This window comes from Leuresthes tenuis, unplaced genomic scaffold (genome assembly GCF_036924035.1).
Source record: "Leuresthes tenuis unplaced genomic scaffold, fLeuTen1.0.hap1 SCAF_19, whole genome shotgun sequence".
Classification (NCBI taxonomy): domain Eukaryota; kingdom Metazoa; phylum Chordata; class Actinopteri; order Atheriniformes; family Atherinopsidae; genus Leuresthes; species Leuresthes tenuis.
In genome coordinates, this window is record NW_027325373.1 from 4340397 (window position 1) to 4364347 (window position 23951).

General features: G+C 40.8%; 1 protein-coding gene across 2 annotated transcripts; it reads left to right on the forward strand.

The window, feature by feature from the left end:
* Window positions 1-1591: 1591 nt before the first annotated feature.
* man1b1a (mannosidase, alpha, class 1B, member 1a) lies at window positions 1592-23716 on the forward strand. Of its 2 annotated transcripts, none has more exons than XM_072371619.1 (14): window positions 1592-1863; window positions 2630-2772; window positions 7595-7703; window positions 7843-8042; window positions 8317-8450; window positions 9043-9161; window positions 10109-10300; window positions 10819-10967; window positions 11189-11377; window positions 11894-12084; window positions 13037-13157; window positions 13673-13867; window positions 15790-15921; window positions 16102-23716. In XM_072371619.1, exons 2-14 carry the CDS (start codon window positions 2671-2673, stop codon window positions 16309-16311), a joined length of 2043 nt encoding a protein of 680 aa, XP_072227720.1. In that variant the 5' UTR covers window positions 1592-1863; window positions 2630-2670; the 3' UTR covers window positions 16312-23716. The 2 variants fall into 2 exon arrangements, with proteins under 2 accessions (XP_072227720.1, XP_072227721.1); XM_072371620.1 differs by having other exon boundaries at window positions 2635-2772.
* The last annotated feature ends 235 nt before the right edge of the window (window positions 23717-23951 follow it).

A 23951-nucleotide genomic window follows, 5' to 3' on the forward strand; every position in this document is an offset into this window, starting at 1 on the left:
AGCTCTAAACACTATAAGAGCATCGACAACATGGCCACAACTTTTGGGACCACCAACTCGACTCAGTTCAGTTCTCTCAGAGAAAACTTCTCAAGAAAAAATGCAGTCTTCACCACAAGGAGCAAACCACTCATAAGCCTGTGTTTTAGCTGTTTAGCTATTAACGATTACATAATGAACATGAGCATAAGTTCCAGATTCTCGGCTTTAATTTGAGGCCCCTCGTGTCCAATTAGGTGAATAGCTTAGAAATTACAGCTCTTTGACAAGAAGATTTGAAAAATTGATTCAAGAGCTGTTTCATTATTTCTTCATCAATTAAACAAGCAAAAATAGCTGCAGTATTTGAACCCACAAATGCAGTCAAATGAGCTCTTAATGCAGGATAAATAATCCACCTTTAAAGCCAAAAACAATCATTCTATATAATAAGAACAACAAAAGCGCCTAAATCAACGCAAAGTATCCGAAAATAAAAATAATTGATTTAGACGTTTGATTTATGGTTACAGTCATTATGAGCCTCTGAGAAAGTGGGTGCTAGAAATGAAAGAACTGTACCTGCTAAACATGGTGTTCAATTTTAATGTGAACACCCTTAACTTAAAGCTGAGTCTTTTCATATAACTCAATTATGACGCTAAATGAAAGGTCAGTAGATCAAAATAAATTCTCTATATTCCACTACAACCCACGTAAGAGCTTTTGACATATTCTGAAAAAATAAATAACTCAACTTCTTGGTGGTCAAAGATGACAAGTCATGGAAGCACAACATCATAAAAAACAGGATGCATTTCCTCACAAATGTCACAAATGTGCTGAATCCTGCGCCAATCCGTATAGCAGATGCTCAAATGTTTGGCAGAGTAAATCAAGACAGTGGCTTTCTGTCAAAGAATCATCGAGATCTAATTTCTGCGAACAAAGTTTAGAGATATTCACCTTAGTCTCTGATGTGTTATCAGTCGGTACCAAACCAGAAATAGCGGTAAGAAAACTGCATTCAAGAAAAAAATTTAAATAAATTAAACAAGAGATTCTCCTGAAAAACGAAACCAGTCATCGTGCAGGAAAAAAAAACCTTTATATCCCTCTTATCCTAGTTCTGTCACAGAATCTTTCACCTGATAGTGTTTTTTTGTGACCACATGGTGGCTCCTACTCTATGCTTTGACCCCCAACCTCCATTGAGGTAGTGCACTCGTCAGTTTAAGGCACTGAAATGAGCTATTAAAAGATAGTGCGGCTCAACAGACTTTCAAATTTCTCTCATGGGATGTTGACAACTCCCTGGCATCTACAGCATCTGAACTGTGAATTAAAGAGTGGAAAAAGCAACTACAAATGTCAAGTTTCAATATTTTTTCAGTATCAATATTTTACGGGATAGAAACAAATTACTCTTTAAATTAAGACCAAACTGTGCGATAAATAAAGCAACTTATTTTAAAGTGAATAGATGGAATGTAGCAAAAATAACCAGCAATTTCATACAATTTATTAAATGTCACCATTTTGAAGCGGTAATTTGGGCCGTAAAGGGTTAATGTTCAAACTCTCAGACCACGTGCACACGTCACATGACTCGTGGTGTCATATCTTAATACTACGTTTCCTTATTTGTTCCCTGTTGTCCATTCTTTAACTTTAGTCATATTTCTCTCTGTTTAATTTGTGACATATTTAATGTAGCAGGTGGTCGTTTTGTGTGGCAGTCGGACATATGATTGTGTTACACCTCTGTCCTTCTCACTTCCCGTTCAGAAACGGCTCGAAGAGGAAAGCTAGCTTCCTGCAGCTAACAGCTGTTTAGGTTTCAGGAGAGTAGAGTCGCTGTGAGGCAGCCAACCAGGCACAGAGGTGAGGGGGAGAAAGCTGAATGTTTGACATATGTTTGACTTGTAGGTTGTGTGTTTGAACCGGTTATTTAGTGACACGAGGATGAGGTGTGACTAAATTGGCCGTGCTAGCTTAAATACTTTGTTGCTGTAATTTACAATTGTGGCGTTAGCTTTTTGTGCACAAAAGCATCCTCACAAGGAATTCATACTCAGAAGACTCAAATATGCAAATATACAGTAGTCAAAGTTATTGTATTTCTCAGTTTGGTTCTTTTCCACCTATCTGTGATTAAGAATTCACCACTTTAAGGTACATGACCGTATTTGAATTAAATTAAGGCATGTTTTCAAGGCAACGGTCGATATTGCTAAGACCGTTTTTTAAAGAGCTTCAGGAGTACACCCAACGTGTCAAGCACGACCAAATGTCGCGCATGTCTGGCAGCAGATTATTTTCCACTGTCCATGATGCTAAAGAAAAATACGAAAGCATTTTAAAGTAATTAAATAAGTTATGGAAGCCAGTAAGCTCGGCGAAACACAGCTTGAATTGCCCACACGGCTGTATTATATTTGTATGCACACCAAGGGGTGAGGCTGTAATGCAGTTGCTTGAATTTGAATAAAAAGTGAGAATATGCATTAAAAGTTCATCTCAAAGTCCATTTATATTTTTTTGTAAATGGACTGTTCAGCTTATCTTTTCAGGAAAATGTTGGATTGGACTTCATATCACCATTATTTGAGGAGATAGCCTTAATTAAAGTTATATTTTCTTCTGTCAGTGCAGGTTCTATGAGCAGCAACTGTCTTTCCTGATAAGAGGATGTTTCCACCTCCCAGAAAGGACTTCATCGCTCTGACACTCAGTGACCCGGAGAGTCGCACCTACAACAACGGCAAACACCGGAGACAGTCCTGCTGGAGGGTGAGTGGTCCTGAATCGCAGTATGTAGATCATGGCTCTGAAGGACCTGAGTTTATCAATCTGACCACAATTCTCCTGTTTGATGCTTGGCAGATGCTCACAACCTTTCTGACAAGTTGTCAACATTCAAATGAAGTTTTGGCCAATATGTCGCTCAACAGAAATTGCTCCATTGAGTTAGAAACATAGTTAATGGAAGCAGTAAAGATAAGAACAAAGGTTTCTGGAGTTGCACATTTAGTCACTGTAAAAAGAAAGTACACTCTTTTTCAACTCTACTGGCTTTACTTAGCAGATAATAATACGGTTAAGATATTGAAATTAAGTAAAGTTTTACTAGCAAATGATAAGAAATAATCTGATCCTTGCCAGGTCTTGAAGTGAGGTTAATGTAACCTCAGATAAACAACAACACATGAGATAATACACCGTGTCATTACTTATTTCACAAAATGCAGAGGCAGTGTGGACACAAAATGAAATGCGCCCTTACTGCTTCTGTAGAGCATGAGAGGGTAAATAGCAGCCAGGTGCTGCTAATCAGATACACATGTGATCATTATCAGGTGTGAGCACCTCTATAAAAGCAGAGGTTTTAGCAGTTTGCTGGTCTGAAACATCCAGGTGTGTGTTAACACAATGCCAAGGAGGAAAGACACCAGCAACAATCTAAGAGAAGCAATTGTTGCCGCCCATTAATCTGGGAAAGGTCATGAGGTGTTTAAGTGTCCATCATACTACAGAGAGAAAGATTATGCACAAGTGGAAAACATTCAAGACAGTTGGCAATCTTCTCTGTAATGAACGTCCAAGGAAGTTCACCCCAAGATCAGGTTGTGCAATACACAAAGAAACTGGAAAAAAAAACCAAGAGCTACATCTCAGACTCTGCAGGCCTCAGTTAGCATGTTAAAGGTTAAAGGTCATGACAGCACAGTTAGAAAAAGGCTGAACAAGGATAGCTTGTTTGGAAGGGCTGCAGGAGAAAGCCTCTTCTCTCTAAAAAGAACATGGCAGCACAGCTTAGGTTTGCAAAGCTGCATCTGAACAAAGCACAAGACTTCTGGAACAATGTCCTTTGGACAGACCAGAGCAAAGTGGAGATGTTTGGTCATAATGCACAGCAGCACGTTCCCAAACACAGCAGCGAAGCTACAACAAGAAAAGAAGCTGAAAAAGAAAAGAATCGAGATATTGCAATGGTCCAGTCAAAGTCCAGACAAATCTCAATGAACTGAAGCAACATTTTAAAGAAGAGTTGGCCAAAAATCCTCCAGAGCAATGCGAAAGACTGACCGCAGATTTAAATTCAGCTCATAAATACTTTGGTAATCCCTGAAGGGATATTATATCCTACAGTATAAATTATTATTGTTAAAGATACAATATTGTTATGGATAGATATTAAAGTTTAAATGGAAATCAGCTAATGGACATTCATAAAGTTGAAACGTAGCAGAGAGGTGTGGTAGAAATCTTCAGAGGTCGCCATTAATGGATTGATGTGTTGTTTTTGCAGCTTGGCAACAACTTTGGCTGATGCATGAATTTAACAGCCAACAATTCAACATCTCTCCAGTTTTTATCTGCCCATATAGTCTTTAAGTTGAGTGGAGAGATGTTAAGAGTGAAACAAATATTGCCTTAATGATACTCCTGCTGCGTTCTTGTCAGCACTCCAAGTTCATCCATTTTATCTGTCGTGAACTCACTCTTCCTTTGAGGATCAAGAGAAGAAATGGTTTAAACTTCCTCTTCCTTGCTCTCCATTTTGTTCTTGCTCTGCAACCACAACATCTCTAATTTATTCAGCCTGGTTTTGGGGTTAAATTCCAGGCATTACTTGGGCTCAATAAAGTTCCATGATTGTGCATCATAACTAGGGCTGAAGGTACCGACCGAAATGCTTTGGTAGTACCGAGTATCAAAACATGCCTCGTCTTTCGGTGCCAAGTTTCGGTACCCAGAGATTAATCACATGATCAGGAACTGATCATGCTACCCTCGACTGGCCGTATTAACGTTACACTTTGCAGGAAACTGTGGTTGCGCCCACAGACGGGTTCACGTGTGTTTGCGTTGGGAACTGTAGTTGTGTGCGTGTCGTCGAACCGGTTAAACGATGCCACCGAGGCTAAAGCGTGGCTCCATTTCACCAAGATTCATGCCAATAGTGCGCGATGCAACATGTGCCAAAAAGTCATCGCTGCTGAGGCCAGCAACACGACTACTTTAATGAATTATTTGACCGTGCACAAAATCAATTTAAGAGCAGAAAGTTGCTCCGTGTTTGACTGCAAGAATGTCGGACAGCAACCATCCTCCTCTCAGCATTCAAGTCAGCCTGTGGACGCTACAGAGCCCGAGCGGCATCATTCAAAATCTCCACCACTGGACTCGGCTTCATCTCAGAGCACCGAGGACGGCGCAGTGTGTGGGATTATAACGGGTAACGTTCAGCAAAATCCTGCAGTAATCTTAATGTTACTGCAGAAAGCAGACATGTTGATGTTTCTGAAGGAAAACTGCTGAGTGAAAAGTGTCCTCAGTATGTAGGATAGAGTTAGACACCAACCTGTCACCTGTTTGCAGCTGTTCTGCTCTGGAAATGATTTGTTATGAATTTTTTCTGTGAGAAAACTGCTTGGATTGGAAAAATAGACTTTATTAATCTCTTTGGGAGGCTCCCTCTGAGCTGAAAAATAAAACTGAAGATTTGTACTGTTGTGTCTAATGTAATTTCCTTTTTGTTAGAATTGATATTATAAAATTGGTATCGAAAAAAGTATCGTTCAGGAACCGGTATCAAAGTGTATCGTATTGAAACATTTGATTGATACCCAGCCCTAATCTTAAGAATAAAAATTTATCAGAGTAGCCAGCAGAAATTATTCCAGCGGCGCAGCATCCAAACCAGCGTTTTATATTTAAAAATCTGTGTAGCACCATCGTGGAGCCATGGAAACAAGTCATAGCTGCCAGAGGTGGTTCTGCAAGCTGTTGAATCATAAGTTCTTCACACACTGCTTCTACATTTATGTAATGGCACGATTCAGCTGAGGTTATTTTAATTTCAAGACCTGGTAAAGGACAGAAGTTTTGCTTTTTTTAAATCCTTTTTACAATTTTTCAAATATCAAACAACAATATCTATATAATGATGCATTTTGAGCATTCAGTTAATTCATCAAATTTTTTTGTAGAAATAAAATCAAAATAATGTTTCAGTGACATGAAGCACATCACTGCTTCTCATTCAGTGAAATAATTATTGATCATTTGTTTGTTATTTGTGTTTTGGTGATGTTGATGGGAAGCTCTTTCTAACTCTTGGTTTGTTGTTAAGTGCTTTGTTTTAAGGTTTGAGTGTTAAGGATTTTATTTTTCACTTGTCTTTACAACAGAGGAAGTTTGTAAAACCCGACGATTCAAAATGCCCAAAAAAAGGCGGGACTGTGTGAAAGTAAAGGGGAAAAGAACAGAATGTGTTTGATCTCACTGAATCGCTCAAGATGCCAGATATCTTATCTGAGAAGCTTTAAAGACAGAAACTGCTGCACATCAAAAGAGGCATGAGAAAGAGAGGCAGAAAAACGGATTGGAACAAGATGGGAGATAATCCATCTCATCAGTTATATAACCGAGCACTTGGATGCTTACAGTTATAGCCTTTTCACAGAGTCCACAATCAGTCAGACGAGACTTTTGCTCGCCCTTCGCTTTCTACAATTCAGAGAGGACTCCTTGCACTTCACCGTTTTCAGGGGATGTTTTTCTCTTCTCTGTTTGATAAGCGACTTAACTCAAAGTGCACCTAACTCAAGGGAGGAACTTAGCAAAGAACCAATTTCAAATGGTATCTTAAGGCTTTTTGTTAAAAAAAAGAGTATAATAGTATTTTTGCACCACTGAGATGATTCCTAAAGGACTATTAGCTGAAAACTTGGCATATCTCAGCATGGTGTGTGAGGAAACTGGACAAGTGGAAAACCAAAAAAAGAGAGCGGCCTGAAAACGAGCTTCAGCAGATGAACAGTATCTGAAAGGGATGTCCTTAAGAAAGGAGAACAGGGGGGCTGGTTGGAAATAAGAACTCTTGTTTGTTCACAAGTTGTATCTGGAGCTCATTGCACTCGTCGTCAGGTGCCAACTATGGTTGTTAAATAATTAGGCCTCTGTGTGTAAACTCAGTTAGATGACCTTTGGAGGGAACCGCTTCAAGTTCAATAGGTTTCCCAAGCGCTTGTGTCGTTGATTGCTTGGTATTCACAGTTCTAATTAAAAAACACGACTAACACATTTGACAGTTCTCTGCCTACACACAGCTCAGACTGAACGACAGACAGACATAAACGGTGCTTATTGGGCTGTCGTCGGGCTCCTGCGTTGGGGGTAAAGATGAAAACGCCCCCTGAGATGGAGTCTGTTTTGTGTTCGTCGTGGCTCACAAACCATGGCTCAACAGTTTCATGTTGTTGCACAGGTGTTAATTAGAGCAGGTGACACAGGGTACCAGCCTGCCTCTTAGTTTTTTCTCCTGAGAGAACCTGATCTTCGCCCCTCCCTCGGCACTGCTGTGAGGTGATTTATTTGTGCTCGGTGCACTCGCAGCAGCGCGTCAGGCGGAGGGAGATGTGGGGTTTGTGCAGGGTAAAACAGGCTGCCGGACTTCCCTCTTTTTAAGAAAGCACAAAGTCATTTCTTAGATATTTGAGAGAAGGGATGTATTTAAATCTGCTTTCAGCCATCTGTGATTACAGTTCACAGCCTTTATGACATGTCTCGCTGCAGTTATTAGCAGTTTTTTTTCCTCTGCCCACAGAAATGGAAGCAGCTGTCTCGTCTCCAGCGAAGCCTCATCCTGTTCCTGCTGGCTCTGCTGCTCATTTTAGGACTGCTCTCTTATCCCAGCATCACAGAGCAATGGCGAGGTAAACAATGCCCCCTCAGTGCTAAATTGATGGCAGTTTATCTTTTTCTGACCCTCTTTATATACATTTCTTTACAATACTACCTGAAGGGAAAGGTTTTGCTGAGTTTATGTGATTATGTGTTGCACTGTGGATGTAGGATTGTCTGACAAGGAGGACTGGCTGGAGCTGAACGACCGAGGCCTCGACGTCCATCCTCCAGGCCTGAAGCCCGAGTTGAATCCGGCTAAAGCACCAGCTCCTGTGGTAGGGCCACATCTGGAGCCAGCTGTGGGTCCGGATGCTATCGCAGAGCCAAGAGCACCAAATTTTCCAAATTTGGTCAAACCTCCCATTAAGGTTAGTCTTGTAGAATGTAAAAATGTGAAGTCATCAACATGTTTAAGTGTTCCAGCTTCTTAGGAATGCGACTGAACATAAAACAATGCGATTCTTCTTGTTTGTCTCCAAACGTAGCTCTTTAAGACCATTTCAGCAGTTGTACCATAGACCTAAAACTACAAAGCCATTTTCAGTTTGTTATGGGGCTGAAATGATTTGCAGATCAGTTCATTCTGCTTTCATTTCCGTTTTACACTGTTCCAACTTTTTTCCCCCATGTTTCTGACTACAGAGAAAACCACCTTCAAGAAGAGGTCCCCCGAGCCTCCAGAAAGATGGAAATGTTTCAGACATAATTGGTGGAGAAAAACAAGCGCAAGTGGTTGAAGATGAAGAGGAGAAGGACAAAGAAAAGAAAACTGTCAGGTGATTGTCAGCTGTTGAGAAATGTAGATTGCCGAGAAGAAGATTGCAATTAACAAAATTCCACCTGTACCCGTGCCATGTGGTGGCTGCTAAAATACTGAACTGTTCGGTGGACCGTCTGGTGGGGGCTGGTCTCCGGTCTGGATGGCTGGGCTAACAGAGTCTAACAGCAGAGTAATGTTCCATTAGTTAGACTAATTTACATTGGGGCGCGCATGGAGAGGGCGGCGTTTGTGTGCTGCGGCTAATGGTGCGTTCAAGTTGTACACGAATGTCAGAATGTCTAAGCTCCGAGTCAGAATTTTAATTTTACCATTTGAAAGTTGTGTTTATTATCTATTAACTTGACTGAAAAGTGTCATATTATTCAGTACACCAGTGATACTGGTATGTTCACAGTTTTTGTAAGTAAAGAGAGAATTTTGGGGGGAAAAAAGTTTATGCACAAAACACGTTCCAAAACTGAAACCGTGGCCCAAAAACCGAGGTATGGACCGTACTGTGGGTTACCTGTACCGTTGCACCCCGAATACTTACTGAATGTCACTGAAGTCATTCGGATGTGAAACAAGTTTTTGCCTTAACCCTGCAGCTGGAGAGGAGCAATAATCGAAGCTGACCAGGCTACAGAGCCTCCACCCTCAGCCATAGAGAAAGAAGATGCAGCTGAAGCTGCACCTGCCAAACCTGCAGCCGTCGTCCCACTGGAAGGTCATTGTTAACGTAGATTTTAAAATGTATATATTTGCCTGTAATTATTTGCATGTTATTAATCAATGAGTGCAACATGTCATATTATTTTGTTCTTTACCTGAGGGCAGCATTATAAGTAAAAGTCATTTCATGTTGTTCAGTTAGAACTCGAGGCACCATCAAGCCGTCTTCCTGATTTTCAGCTCGTCTCTGATACATTTTAGACCCAGACCGTTCAGAGACTTCTAGACAATAAGCAGGGCCTGAAATTCAACCCTATAGTTAATTGTTGGTCTTAAGAAAGGGAATATCGTATTCTCTTGTGCTGTTGCTGGTTAGTATTCTGACAGCAGCCTTTCTGAATGACTTGCAGCTGTTTATTGGTCTACAACACTGTATAAAGCACATCAAGCGCAGTTGCAAACATCAGTTTTGGAGCAGTGTTTATTAACCCTGACCAGCTTTAATGAACTCTGGTACAAACGATTAATGTGAACACTGCTTCTCACATTGCACAGGACATCATTCACAAACACTGACAGGCTGTATTTAAACATGAAGCTGGAGGATTAATGAGATGAATGACGACCTCTTGGGCTTAAACACCGACTTTGCTTTTCTCATCCATGTGGATCCCGTTGTTAATTATTCTCCCTTTAATTAGGCAGAATAGACAACTTTTATTGTTGTTTTTATCTAGACCAGCATCAAATGAAGCTCTTCCGCTTGATTTCTTAGCCAAGAGTTGTTTTGTTTATCTGTATTCAAAGAACTCATTTAAAGTTGGACACTGGCTCAATGCTGCAGTTTTAGGTTCTGCTTTACACAAGGCATTCATGCCACAGAATATTCCTTTTATTGCAAATAATTAGGAAATGAGACAGGTAGTCTTGAGATGCCGTATTAGAGGAAACGCACCTAAGCTTACATTGTTGTTGTTCTGTCATCCGTGTGGCTGTGTATAGTTTCCACTGGAACTACAGACAGACTGGAGGCGGTACGTGATGCCTTCAGACATGCATGGAAAGGATATAAGGACTACGCCTGGGGTCACGATGAGCTCAAGCCCATCTCAAAGTCTTTTGGGGAATGGTTTGGACTGGGTTTGACGTTGATTGACTCTTTGGACACCATGTGGATTTTGGGCCTAAAAGAAGGTATGTTTGTTATTTAGTTTGCTGGCATAATTTGTAACATGAATGGACATTTACAGACGAGGCAGTGCGATTGATAACAGATTCTCTTCCACTTCATTTAAAATTTGCTCAAATGATGCTTGGTCTCAGAAAGTTGTTGGAGAGTGTTGCTGCAAATGTGAAAGAAAGAGTGATCAATGCTGAGTCTGATAGGTTGGATTAGGCTCAAGACTCTGATTTTAGAGGTTTTATTAACCAATATTAGCTACTTTAGCTGCTCCAAGCATCGCACGACATCCAGATTGCATTGTGGTCAGTCGGGAAGAAGATTGTGGAGAATAGTATCCTCTGGGATACTTCTACTTTAACCCTAACCCTACTTCTACTTTTTGTTTTTTAACAGCCTAATTCAATCCAATAGTTTTGTAGAGTTTGTTATAAGACCATTTGATAAAAAAATGTAACTGTTTTTTTTTTTTTTTTTTTTTTTTTTGTCTTCCTCCTTCTCATGTGGCTGTAATTGATCTCTCTTGACACAGAATTTGCAGAAGCAAGGGGCTGGGTGGAGAAAGAGCTCTCCTTCAACAAGAATGTGGATGTGAATCTTTTTGAAACAACCATCCGTGTGCTGGGGGGGCTGCTGAGCACCTACCATCTGACAGGAGACCAGCTATTCTTAGATAAAGCTGTGAGTCGTCCCTCTGTCCTGTTTCTTTTCCATATTTCATGAACACATTTAGAATAAGATTGTAAGATATTTGAAGAATCTTGTTTAAACATGTGAAAACGCAGACATACGCAGACGGTTTGTTGTCACTCGGCTGACTTGTTATAAATGAATCCAGTTCAGCTTGAGCACATAAACAGTGTTTCCCCCCCTTTAAGTTAGTTTCTTCTCCTCACTTAAAGAAAGACCTTGGGTCCAGATTAATGCCAGCCTTCAAAACACCCTCAAAGATCCCTTTCTCAGATGTCAACATTGGGAAGGGAACAGCACATCCACCAAGATGGACGTCAGACAGCACACTCGCCGAAGTCACAAGCATTCAGCTGGAATTTAGAGAGCTGAGTCATCTCACCCAGGACCCACAGTATCAGGTTTGGACACCAGGAGGGACTTCATTGGGCTAGAATGTGTGTGTGTGAACTTACTCTGATTTGCATTTTTCTGGATGGGGGTTTAAAAAGACTGGTGGCAGTTTATCTCTATAATTAATGCATGGAGGAAATAAAATGGAGGATTTGGTTCTCTTAGAATCCTAGACTAAGCATAGCTCACACTTGCATGATTGAAGCGACAAACATGAGCCGAATTTAGTCTCAACTCCATCATGTTCTCCATCATGTTCGATTTATGAGCCTTTCAAGAGACCCGAGAAATGTTTGACCCAGTCTGAGCTGAATTTAAGTAATTGCCCTCATAACCTGAGTCAGGCCTGCGTGACATGGCTTCTGATTAATGCAATGCCACCAAAGGTAGTACATTTCCATGATAAAGAGCTTATGGCTGTGTCTTTAAAACTCATCAGCCCACACACCATCAGTTGGTGAGTGCAGCTTTGTGGGTTCAACACTGAGTGTCCTGATATCATCGTTCTCTCCTGACTTTTTCAGGATGTTGCGAATGAGGTAATGAGGCTCGTCCACAAGCTGCCCGGCAAACACGACGGCTTGGTGCCCATGTTCATCAACACCAACAGCGGCCAGTTCACCCACAAAGGAGTCTTCACGCTCGGTGCCAGGGCAGACAGTTACTATGAATACCTGCTGAAACAGTGGATCCAGGGGGGCAAGACGGAAGACGAGTAATGACATTTTTATATCTCTACTCTGATTTTCTCTGAAATACACGATCGTTAACGGAGACACAGAAAGACAAACTTGTCTGTAACAAACTGTTACTTAAATACTGAATATTTTGTTACTTGCATAAAACAACCTGAAGTGTGTCATGATGAAAAGGTAATAAATGAGATTCTGTTAATGATTCCTGACAGATCGGTTTATAACAGGGAGATGTTTCATGCTGCTCAGTTTAGTGTAGCTGAGACGATGCCAGGATTTAAAGCAATAGATAATTAGCTGACAAATTAAGTGTTTCCTGTCTGTGGAATCATTTCAATTCCAGCTTGTCAGTGAAAAGAGTTTAGTTGGCCTCCATTAGTTGTCCTCAACCAACTTTCATGGCTCCCAAGAGCTTTTCATGGCGCGTCCAAACTTCAGTGCAGGGCTGGGCAGTCGATCACATTTCACTCACAATTTTGTAGTTATGAAAATGCATAAGAGACGCACTCGATGCATGTGGTGCTTGTCCTTTGGTGTAAATGCAACACAGATGCGCCCCTCAGGCTCATTGCAGTATGTCAGCTGCTTGGATTTAGAGGAAGGAGCGACAGCAAGCTTCTAGAGTTGTTGGGGGAAGGTATTAACTTGTAGAAGATCGCAGAAAGGGGGCCGTTTGTTGCAATGAAAGGGAAAACACCACCTACACCTGTCTCTTCAGGTGGGTGTTGATATGAAAGGGAAAACACCACCTACACCTGTCTCTTCAGGTGGGTGAGATGGAGTGACAGAAATGTACCAGAGGGTGGAACCCGAACCAGTAGTTCAGCTTTTTTACAGCCTAATTGAAACGCTATATACTGGCGTTTCAACCTCAAACTATATAGTGTGTTAGAAGCCTTAACTACAGACTGAATGTTTCTGTTGTCTCGCTGATTGTGATATTTCCTCTTTCGGTGTGTTTTTTTTGTCCAGTTTGTTGGAGGACTACCTTCAGGCAGTGGAGGGAGTGAAAAAACACCTCGTAGGACACACGGGACCCAGCAAGTTGACCTTTGTTGGAGAGCTGTCTCACAACCGCTTCAACCCTAAGATGGTAGAGATGCTTTTAAATCAGTGAGCATATTGAGGGGCGCCCAGGCTTCTCTGACTGTATAGGAAGCACAGCCTTTTGTGGTCATTGGAAGGAGGAATCCTCGATGAACCAGCAACTTTTTACACATGCAGGGTAGCAAAATGTGTAAATATACCCATAATAGTGGGCAGGAGCAGCTCCCGGGAGCATTATGGGGTTGGTGGTGCCTTGCTCACCATGAATGGTAATGGAGCTGGACGGTGCTAATCACCCTCTGAAAGATTTATTTTCCTGCCACATCTTTAGACTCATTAACAATGTTATTTTGCACACCGCCACTTTCAATCACCAGCAAACAAAGATCGCCATGTTAAATCAATCAGCCTTTGTCGAATCTGCGGCCGTGGTACCTCATGTGCAGTTAGTCATCCTCTTTACCAGTCGGTCCAATCAATTCCAGCTCGTGTCATTATCTGTCATCATTTGTCAGTCTCATCCTTCCTGATTTTATCTCTCGCTCTGTTGATGCTCTATAGGATCACCTGGTATGTTTTCTGCCAGGGACTCTGGCTCTGGGGGCCCACAACGGCCTCCCAGGGGACCACATGGATCTGGCTGTGCAGCTGATGGAGACCTGTCACCAGATGTACAAACAGATGGAGACTGGCCTAAGTCCAGAAATCGCACACTTTAACTTGCAGGCCATTGAGAACCATGATGTTATTGTCAAGGTGAGACTGAGAGCAGGTGTCATTTGGTCATCTTATATCCTTTAAACCCAATTTTTATAAATGTTTGTTCTTGTTTTATTGTGCAAGATGCTTTATAACACAAAGTCTGTGTAAAAGATCTTTTATCTCGTGTGAATGGATGTGAATTTAGCACCGTCCTGAAAGCACACTGCGATTTCAAACGCCTACGATTGTTCTGAGGGGACTGGCCGTTACCTTCCTAACCCTCCTCAGGGTTCATTAACGGCTCGAGGTTTCTCATAGGGTTCAGCTTTGGGCTCTCGCCTCCACTTCTGTCGTCATCAACTTTAAATGCAGGTTTGAAACATTATGAGAGCTCATTCAAATTCTGAGAAAGAAATCCAATGGTGGTGGCTCATAAAAAGCTTTTTTAGTTTATCTCTCATGGCTAATTCAGAGTGAACCAACCACTTTTGAACATCTACCTGATTATGTGTAATTTATACACACATTATTTACAGTCAGGCTTGTCTGTAGACTCTTTCTACTGCAGTTTTTTATAGCTACATACACTCATTTCCTTAGGCTCACCAACATAAGGACAGAAGAAACCTGCACCTTTGCAACCAGAGGACAGAGGAAAGTGCACGGAATGTAATGACATGCTGCAAGTTTTACAAAAAAAATAACTTTTAAGACTAATCTTCAAAGTAAAGTGTGTCAAACTCAAACTGAAGAGGAGAATGACACGAGAAGAGATGACAGCTGATGTCTCGGCCTCCTGTTCTGCTTTTGGAAACTCTGAGAACAAGTCAGGCTGCTCTTTTGGGTCCTCACAAGACTCCAGATGTTCCAGAGGAACGCACTGGTAGCACTCATCGTGTGATGATGAAGCGGACCCTGGCATGGAGCAAACCCTCCTGAAACTGCTGGCTAAGTGAATTTGCTTTCTGATCCAGGACGTACTGAATCTCATTCTTACTCGGGCTCACACTCTTCTCAAAGTTTTTTTTAAATCATTAAGCCAGGATCGAGCCATTTGTTGCCAGTGAGGTTCATCTTTGGAAGTGAACGTGGAAATCTTGGACTTCAGATGTTCAGTCAGTCGGTTTGTTGGTGGGACACACTTGTTAAAGCCGTTAAAGACCTAAAAGAAGTGCCCTGCTCATTTAGATTCTGACTCAGGAGGTGGGTTTTAAAAGGTTTCTGTGGACAGGTGCTGGCTCAGGATGTCATGTTGCCTGATTGACTATGAGCTGACACCCCAATGAGACGGCCTGATCTTTGTCAGCGTTCAGATGGGACCTTCATTAACGGAAGTGGGCACCAAAGTGCTTTTGGGAAGGCTGGTTGGTTAACAAGCTGGCATTCCAGGCAGGATGCGCAGCAGGAACATGCATCCCACCAATTAGATCATTATCTGGCCCAGTGTTTTGTCATATCCGATGTGGATGAGACTCCTAGAGAATGTCTCGGCAGCTTTTTAGCATCAACTTTGTTTAAACTTGGTCTTAGAAAAATGTTTGTTCTGCGTTATTTGTCCCCAGTTATGTTTTCCATGTCCATCAATCTCTTTCATTCTCATCGAGGTTCCATCTCTGGAGGCATATTGCATCAGAGCCACGGTGGAACTGATCAGTTTTTCACAATCGCAGCTTACTGTGACCTCAGAAAACTCATTTTACTGTCACACTGTTCTGCAAAAGTCTTTTTTTGGCCTCATACTTTTTACAGCGTCTGGATTTAAAAATCAAGTCAGTGTAGATTGGTGAGAGAAATCTTTTATTTCAAACTTTCATGGAATCTGTCTGCTCTTGCCTTGTTTTGTTTTTTTGCCTCGACTGTAGCTCACCGATGCTGCTCTCACGATAACTTGTCTTTAAAATGTCATTTTTCAATCCCTGCGGGAGGATTGGTTATATTAAAGGTCAAAAACTAAAATGCAGATTGTCATCCTCCAGCCTGCAGACAGACACAACCTGCTGAGGCCGGAAACTGTGGAGAGTCTGTTCTACATGTACAGATTCACCAAGGACACCAAGTACAGAGACTGGGGCTGGGACATCCTGCAGAGCTTCAATAAGTACACAAAGGTAAGGACAGCTGTCCGCACACCTGCCTTTTTCTGGAAAACCCACTTTTTCTGGGTTTTTGATGTGTAAAGCTTCTGGTAAATTGGGGGAATCTTAACTCGTGTCGTGATTGATTTACGTTTTTTTTCTGCTTCCCAACGGGGACATTAACTTCTGGACCAAATGTCTCCACTCTTGCAGGTCCCTGATGGTGGCTACACATCCATTAACAACGTCCGTGACCCCGTCAACACGCTGCCCCGGGACAAGATGGAGAGTTTCTTCCTGGGGGAGACGCTGAAGTACTTCTATCTGCTCTTCTCTGATGACATGGAGCTGCTCAGTCTAGACAAGTATGTCTTCAACACAGAGGCCCATCCTCTTCCCATTTGGCCCTCTCCGCCTAAGTGATGTCACAACACGGGAGACGTCTGAAAAAATCAGACCCATAAAGTCTGGTGCCCCTCTGAGCAACCGCTCAGGCTTTGCTGCTGCTTGAGGCAGTGAGACAGATTTGTGCTGTTCAGCTGTACTTTCATATGGGGAGGAGTTTCACTTCATTTGTTCTTATTTGTTGTCATTCTTCAGTTTCTTTTCTCTTTTTTCCTAAGGAAAATGTTTGTGACAGAGCTGGCCTCTAATGTAAAAACTTTGTAAAAATCAGATCAGGCTGGCTGGTACACTTTATTACTGGGGTGGCTGGAACAATTCTTGTATGTTTTTCCCTTTGAGTTTTACTTTATTATGTGAGATAAAAGCCCTGAACCAGTGAAGGTGGTACCGCTAATACTGAACATGCATGTCTTTAATTAAATTAAGACTTGGAACTGAGTGTCGGGACAGTTGCAGCTGGCTGATATGCACTGACTTGAAGACATCTTGTATGTGGTATAAGCTATTGTTCCATGGCCTGTTCTGTTGTTTGTGTACAGTCCATTATAGCATATTTTCCTCCAAATAAGCTATGGTTCTTCAGAAGTTATGTTCGGGAACCTTGATGCAAGTGTACAAGCCCACTTTTCAACCAGTTTAAGCGGAACCATCGTAATTAATTTGCATTTCTATTCAGTAGCAAAACAAGTCTGATTCCCCCCCACCCCCCAAAAAAAGTGAATCTGGCACCTTTCATTCACCGGTTTGAAGTGAACACACTGGGCTGTGTAGTTTCGCCAGAGGTTGGCGCAACGCCCCGTGTGTGCAGTTCATTAGAAGAAGTAGTTGTCCCAACTGGAAAGAACAACAACAGGAGCTGCAGTGGACGTCCCCGAAGGGAAAAAGGAGAGGACTCCTCTTCCAGGATTATTTTCATCTCTGGGATTAAAGAGGTTGGTTGTTCAGCATTTTCTTATCGACATCTTCTCAATGTGAATTAAAAAAACAACAACTGAAACAATGGAAATCAGCTCATATAAACCGAGCCTTTGCTAGCCTTTGAAATATGACCCGCCCACTGAAGTCATCGTGGTTTTCAGTCAGTTTTTGTTGTTTAAAGTTCTCAAAAAGGTTTTAAATCTGGGGCTTGAACCAGAATCTGCTACAGGTTGCTACATGGGGATGTTGCTTTTTAAAAAAAAAAAAAAAAAAAAAAAAAAAAAAAGTTTTTATAGTTCTTTTACGTCACCATTCGAGCAGTCAAAGACCTGCGTCGACTGATAGCAGGTCGTCTACAGACTGATCGTTTAGCAAGCATTAAGTTTACTCACGCAGCAGTGATACAGGAAGCAGGACTAGATTGGGTAACACTGAACATTGGTTCCTTTTTGGGTTTTAAAATGAGATCAGAGATAGTGTTCATTGTTCTTTCTTAAGGAAGAAGTCCTGCAGATGTTTAATTCATGGTTACACAGATAATGAGAGTTTGTTTCAACAATGAATGTAGACATTTTGTCCACAGTTTTATTCCTTTTTTCCTTCTTTCTACACTTTTCTTACATGGGAGCGCTTGTCACTACATAGCATGTAGCATTCACGTGCTCTCGTGTGTGGTTTTGAATATATCCAAACTTAGTTAATGCTGCCGTGCAGTTTTAGTTTAAAAGTCGGTGAATTTGGATGAAAATAAATCGGCTGCTGTAACTGAACCGCTTTCTGTATCAGGGAATATGAAGGATATCGTCTCAAACAGAAAAAGATTGTTTTTTCTCTCTGAAAATTAGCTTTGAACAAGGGTAAATTTGTGATATATTCTAGGATTATTCGGTTAAGTGTTTAATTATGGGTTACCTGCAGCTGTTGGGTGTTATCGAAGCTCTCATTGACAAATCCAGATTATAGGAAGAAGTAGGCATAGCCTTTATTACCATCTTACCATTAACTGCGTTTAGAATGTGAAATCTGTCCAGCACCAAAGCTCAGCATCACAGAAATATACCTGCTGTACCCGCTGTTACTGAACCTCCAGGAATTCCCCGTTTCTCTGGCGTGTTCGCCGTCACGTTGACCAGGGAAAAGAAGACGGCATATGGTGAGCTGCTTTAGCACTGCTTTGTACACGCCTGGTAGCATGTGTCCTGCACCTATTTCCACTAATTCTGTTGTATCTTAACTCAAAGCAATCCACTGAATTACTAAATGTTATATTTGATTAACAAACGAGCAACGAGACCTGCTGGGTTCAGTAAGCCAACAGTCGGCACTTGTTGCCGGTTCTGGAGGTTGCTCAGATGTGTCTGTTTTCTTTCGACCAATGGTTCACACACTGCCTTATCCCTGTGAAATGGAGGGGACGGGTTACGTTTTACAGCTAAATGGGACGGAGGGTTTGGAATTGGAATTTGATTGGTTGCTGTGTAGCTGCCCCAAACTCGCTGTTGATCTTAAGCAAAGTAAGAGGGCTGTTTTTTCCCATCAGTCAGTTAATCTGATGTGTTACTGGTGCTGCTTCAACCATGTTTCACTCAAACTCTGTCACCCTGCTGAATATAAATCCAGAAAGTCGAGCACACATTGAAACCATCTCTTGTTTTAATGACTTCGTCCCAGCCGAAGGCCAAACTGACCCCCATCATTGAACTTGCTCCACATTTGCCAGTGCTGTGCCTACGTAGATGTAGATGGTGCAAAGGTGGTTTGGATCTGTTCCCTGTTTTCTAATGCATCAGTGATGTTTCTACTCGTGCTCTAAGTGACGAAACAAAGAGTGTAAATATTTCATGGAATTGTTTCCAGCTGAATACTGAGCCCTTTGTGGTAATGTTCCGTGCCACCCTGTAAAGAAACATGCAGTAGTGTGAAGCTGCTCGTTGCGCTCACTGTTTGTTTGTTGTTGTTTTTATTTTTATTGTTTTTCACCGTGTGACTACCAAAGCCATACAGTTTAGCAATCCATCCAGCAGTTGTAGAGATTTAAGTCTGCAGCCATTCACAGTGCCTTGCTGCACGCATGGAGAAAACTTCCCGGTTTATTTTCTATATCTCTCCCATCTAACGGCTTTGCTGGAGTTCAATCCTGCTGTTCTGAAGACTCATTTATTTATTTATTTATTCTTTGCAACGTAACCGTCAGTTTTTTCCCATGCACATCTTTTCTTAAACCTTTTTTCAATTCCAGGTGCATAAGAAATAAGCCAGAATTAGACATGTATTACTAAGCTGCCTAAGAATATGAAAATGATTTAATGCATGCATTTGATATGTCCTCTATTAACTCTGACTGATAATGGGACTGTGTTAAGACCAGGCTCGACTGTAAAGGAGGAGTTGGGGCTTGTCAAGACAAGTCAAGAAGTGAGACTTTCACAGGACAATCAGTCTGGGTACTTTTATCCAAATTAATTATAATAACAGCTCAATAAGTCCTCTAATCGCTAAGACCAACGCTGCAAGCTTCAGGAGAGAAATACGACTGATATGAGCGTCTCCACATCAGAGCACACGTCATTCATCCAAGAAGCCACGAAGTCCAACAAATGGTCCACATGCATCGCCTTGAACGATTGAGCCTCCTCCGACTTTAGATTGAGACCAACATATGACAACTTTTATTTGCTACGTACCGTTATTGTCACGACAACACTTTTCCTGTTTGCCTTTAGATACGAACGTTACTTGGTTAGGAGTCGAAAATGATCATAGTTTGGACTAAAATACATTCTTTTTACAATGCAACCATCACTTTCATGAACGGCAATTTGTTGGTTTCCTTGGAACTATAGAAACGCGACATGTTATAACAAAACTTTACCACGTTGTGATTGGCTTTAGGCAGTAGTTTGATCATTTGGTTTAGGTTAGAGATGAAAAACTACCGAGTCAGGGCTAGAAAACAATCATGAATAGGTCTAAGATAAGCGTGACCGTCACCTTCATGGATGCCAATTTTACACTTGACATGCAGTTGCTCACACAACCACGAGAAGTCGCATATCCTTCAAATGTAATTATGGGTCATACTCGCCTGCATAAAAGTACGAATCATTGAAACGTTTTGGGGAGGATAAATATATATTTTTTTTATTTTTTTTTTGGGGGGCAGTTCCATTAAAAATCTGCAAAATAAAGTCAGAAGGAGGGAGATGATTTGAAATGGCAGTGGAGATCCCCTCTGTTTCTCATCATCACATTGTGGGTTTTAGTCAATTTAACTGTGGTTTGATATTATTCTTGATTTAATCACGCCACAGTTAAACCAGCCAGCAGCCTTCTACACCTCAAAAGATTGAGCTCAGATGATTCTATATTTTCTAACTGAAATAGTCAAACCACCTTATCTGTGCCATTCAGTCTTTTTCAAACTTATTTATTTATTTTCCGTTTCTTCCTGATAGGACTCAAACACGGCAGATTTATTCGGGACTATTCTGGGCTTAAGCCACAGTTGCTGCTCGGAATGATGCAGCGTGTGCGTGTGGTCACGCCGTTCACTGCACCAGTGCGGCACGCTGATGGGTTTTTAATGGTTTTTGGATAGCTGTCGGGCTCATTTGGCACACATAAGATATCAGGCCTTGGATACACAGACTCAGCTCTCACGTTCAAATTTTAAGCATCTATTGCTCAAGGAGTGTTACAGACATTCCAAGATTGGTTATCTAGTTGATCTAAAATGAATTTGTGGGATCTGTACAATCTGGGGGCCACAGATATTCTAATCTCTAATCTGGCATAAAGAATAGGAGTGAAAAAAATATAAAGTGATATATATATATATATATATATGAATGAAGCTTCAATGCACACTTTTATTTCTTTGCTGGAAGAAAAGCTCAAGTTTATGGATCATTTGAATTTAATAGGAGTTGAATGGTACAGTCATCAAAACATTCATGTATGAAATGGAAGGTGATATAACAGTTGTTCTTGTAATGCACCATGAATGCAATCGGCACCAGTTTAAGAGTCTTAACCTTGTTGTAAACAAAAGGTTTCATGAAGGATTACAGAACAGTCGACGCTGAGAGCTGTTTCCATCATAACTAAACCATTTCTCCTTCCCTGTTCTCCGTTTGTACATTTTATAAAGTACAATAAAAACTTTTAAATTGAATTAGTTTGAACCTTTTACAGCCGCAAGTTCAAAGGAATGTATTTCAGTATTCTCACTGAGCAACTTCATTGTATTTAGAAAATGGAAATGGATTCAAAACAAACAGTTTGGGTCAAATCCAGCAGCCCTGAGAGGCAAGCAAAGAAAATAAAAGGTCATCTGACCAAATTAACTTTTTCTCCTTCATAACGTCAGAGCAGGTGGAACTTTGATATGTATAAATTTGAAATGGCTCAATTTTTTTTTTTTTAATGGTTTATTTTTGTAACACTTCAGATTTTAAATGATTTAGACTTTATTGTTATGTAGATATATGTAAATGCACAAAATTACTCCTCCGCATTCAACCCATCCAGGTTGGCACCTGCTGGACACACACACACACACACACACACACACACACACTCATGGAGACAGATGCCATATACACTGGAGCGGTGGGCAGACACTCACAGCGCATGGGGAGCATGGGGTGCCTTGCTCAAGGGCACCTCAGCCACAGCAAGGAAGTGGACTGCCACCCCTCCAGCTGTCGGTTTGCCAATCGAATCGAACCGGACGACCCACTCTAGCCTCTGCCCTTGAGTGACATCTGGCAGACTTTAGTGTACAATCAAAGGTTGGACCCAGGGAACCATTATACTGTGATCTAAGCAGAATCCAAAAAATTAGTCTTACATGTACTCTGAACAAAAGTCACATACACTGTGTAGGCTCAAAATGAGGGAAAAAACACATTTTTTATTGAAAAGTTTATAGAATATATAGAATATTACTTGATATTCTACAATCGGCAGATAAACTTGCAACGGATAAGGGTGTCAGGATTGGGTATAAAAAAAAAAGAAGCATGCAAGGATGGGTTGTGACTTGCAACTTTGTGCCATATTTCAGTCAGAGAATCGTCAGGAGGTTCCAAAAAACATGTCTTTCACAACACTATATTGTAAAGAACTTTGGTCTTTCAGTAGCTATAAGCCATAATGTTGGACCTGACACGCGTTCCTCTGGAAAACAGCAACAATCAGGATCCTCGGTGTTCGACTGCGTCGTTGATGTCAAATATTAGATTTGTATATAATTTGTAGGTAATGAAGATCAGTCCTTTGTATTTTTTGTTCATATTTTCTAAATACAATGAAGCTGTTCATACCAACACATATTTCTCTGGCTTTTTTCCCTGATTAAACAAAGGATAAAACAAACTAGCAGAAGAAAAATTAGTTTTTGCTGCATTTTAGACTTTTTACTTCTGTTCCTTTTCTTTTAAATTTTTTTGAATGGTCCATATTTAAGTGGGCTCAAGTCTTTGATGTGCAGCTTACTGCTGTCATTAAAATGTAAATTTAAAGTGACCTTCATAAATAATTTAATCAGTTCTTTTAAGATTTTACATGTTAAGATTAAATATGAAAATAAAATACATTTTAAATGTTCTTTTCAATGACGATTAAGAAATATAATAATCTGACATTTGATAAATGGTGCCCTGATTGTCTTGACATGAAGTAGAAATTCACTAAAGTCAGAATCTCATACAGATAAATTATCTCTATTTTAAACCTTTTATCATTGGCAAATTTAAAAAAAAAAGTTTTAAATAAAAACATTTAGGTATATGTTATTTTTTGTCGATTGTAACAAAAGAAATATCAGAAGTGACTCATTTAGGTGCTCTATTGTATTTAATTTTTCATTTTCTGATCCGTCTAAACGTTCTTTTCTCGTGTGTGTGTATATATATATATTGTGGGGTGGGTTAACGGAGCGCGGTGTTTGTAAAACGGTTACCCTGTGTTCACCGATGGGCCAAACTTTCCTCTTGTGATGATCGTTATTGAATACAAGCCATATCATAATGACAGCTGTCGCTTTGCATGAGCCGTGGCCGATAAGATGTCAGTTTATGTTCTTAGTTTCCTGCCTGCAGAGGCTCCTGCTTCACTGACGCTGACTCTGTGTCAGGGACCAAAGACGTGGGTCGATACTGTTTTTTCTGCTTCACTCCAGTTTAGCCATGCAAGGAAAAACCTTTGATACAGCTGTTACCTCTCTGCGCGGCAACAAGGCAGTGTTAGCAGGCACACTGGTAGCTCATCGTTTTGGAACTTATTGATAATAGTTTTTTTTGTTTTATTTTTAAAGATTTTTTTTTGTTTGTTTTGTATCATTTGCATAACTTCTTTTTTCCTGCCATTTATCAAACCCGCATTCACTGTACAGATTACTTATTCTGCACTTTGTAACTCAGATTGTGGCTTATTGTAAGATTCTCTGAAATCTGATTCCTTTTGTGTCCACCGACTTTTTAAAATAAAACTTTTCAGTGAAGTTGTCGTGTTTCATCTTCTATAATCATTCATGCCATTTATCCTGAATAGTTAAAGGGAAACTATGTTACATATTTATCTCCTGGTTGTATCTTTGTGCCTCACATGGTTCTTCACTGTTAATTCTGCCCGTGCCGTAATAGTTTGAACATGCTGATAATGGTACATGCCTCCCCATGATGTAAAAACAAAAACTGGATGGATGGAAATAAGAAGATAGTTTTGGGAAGTCACAA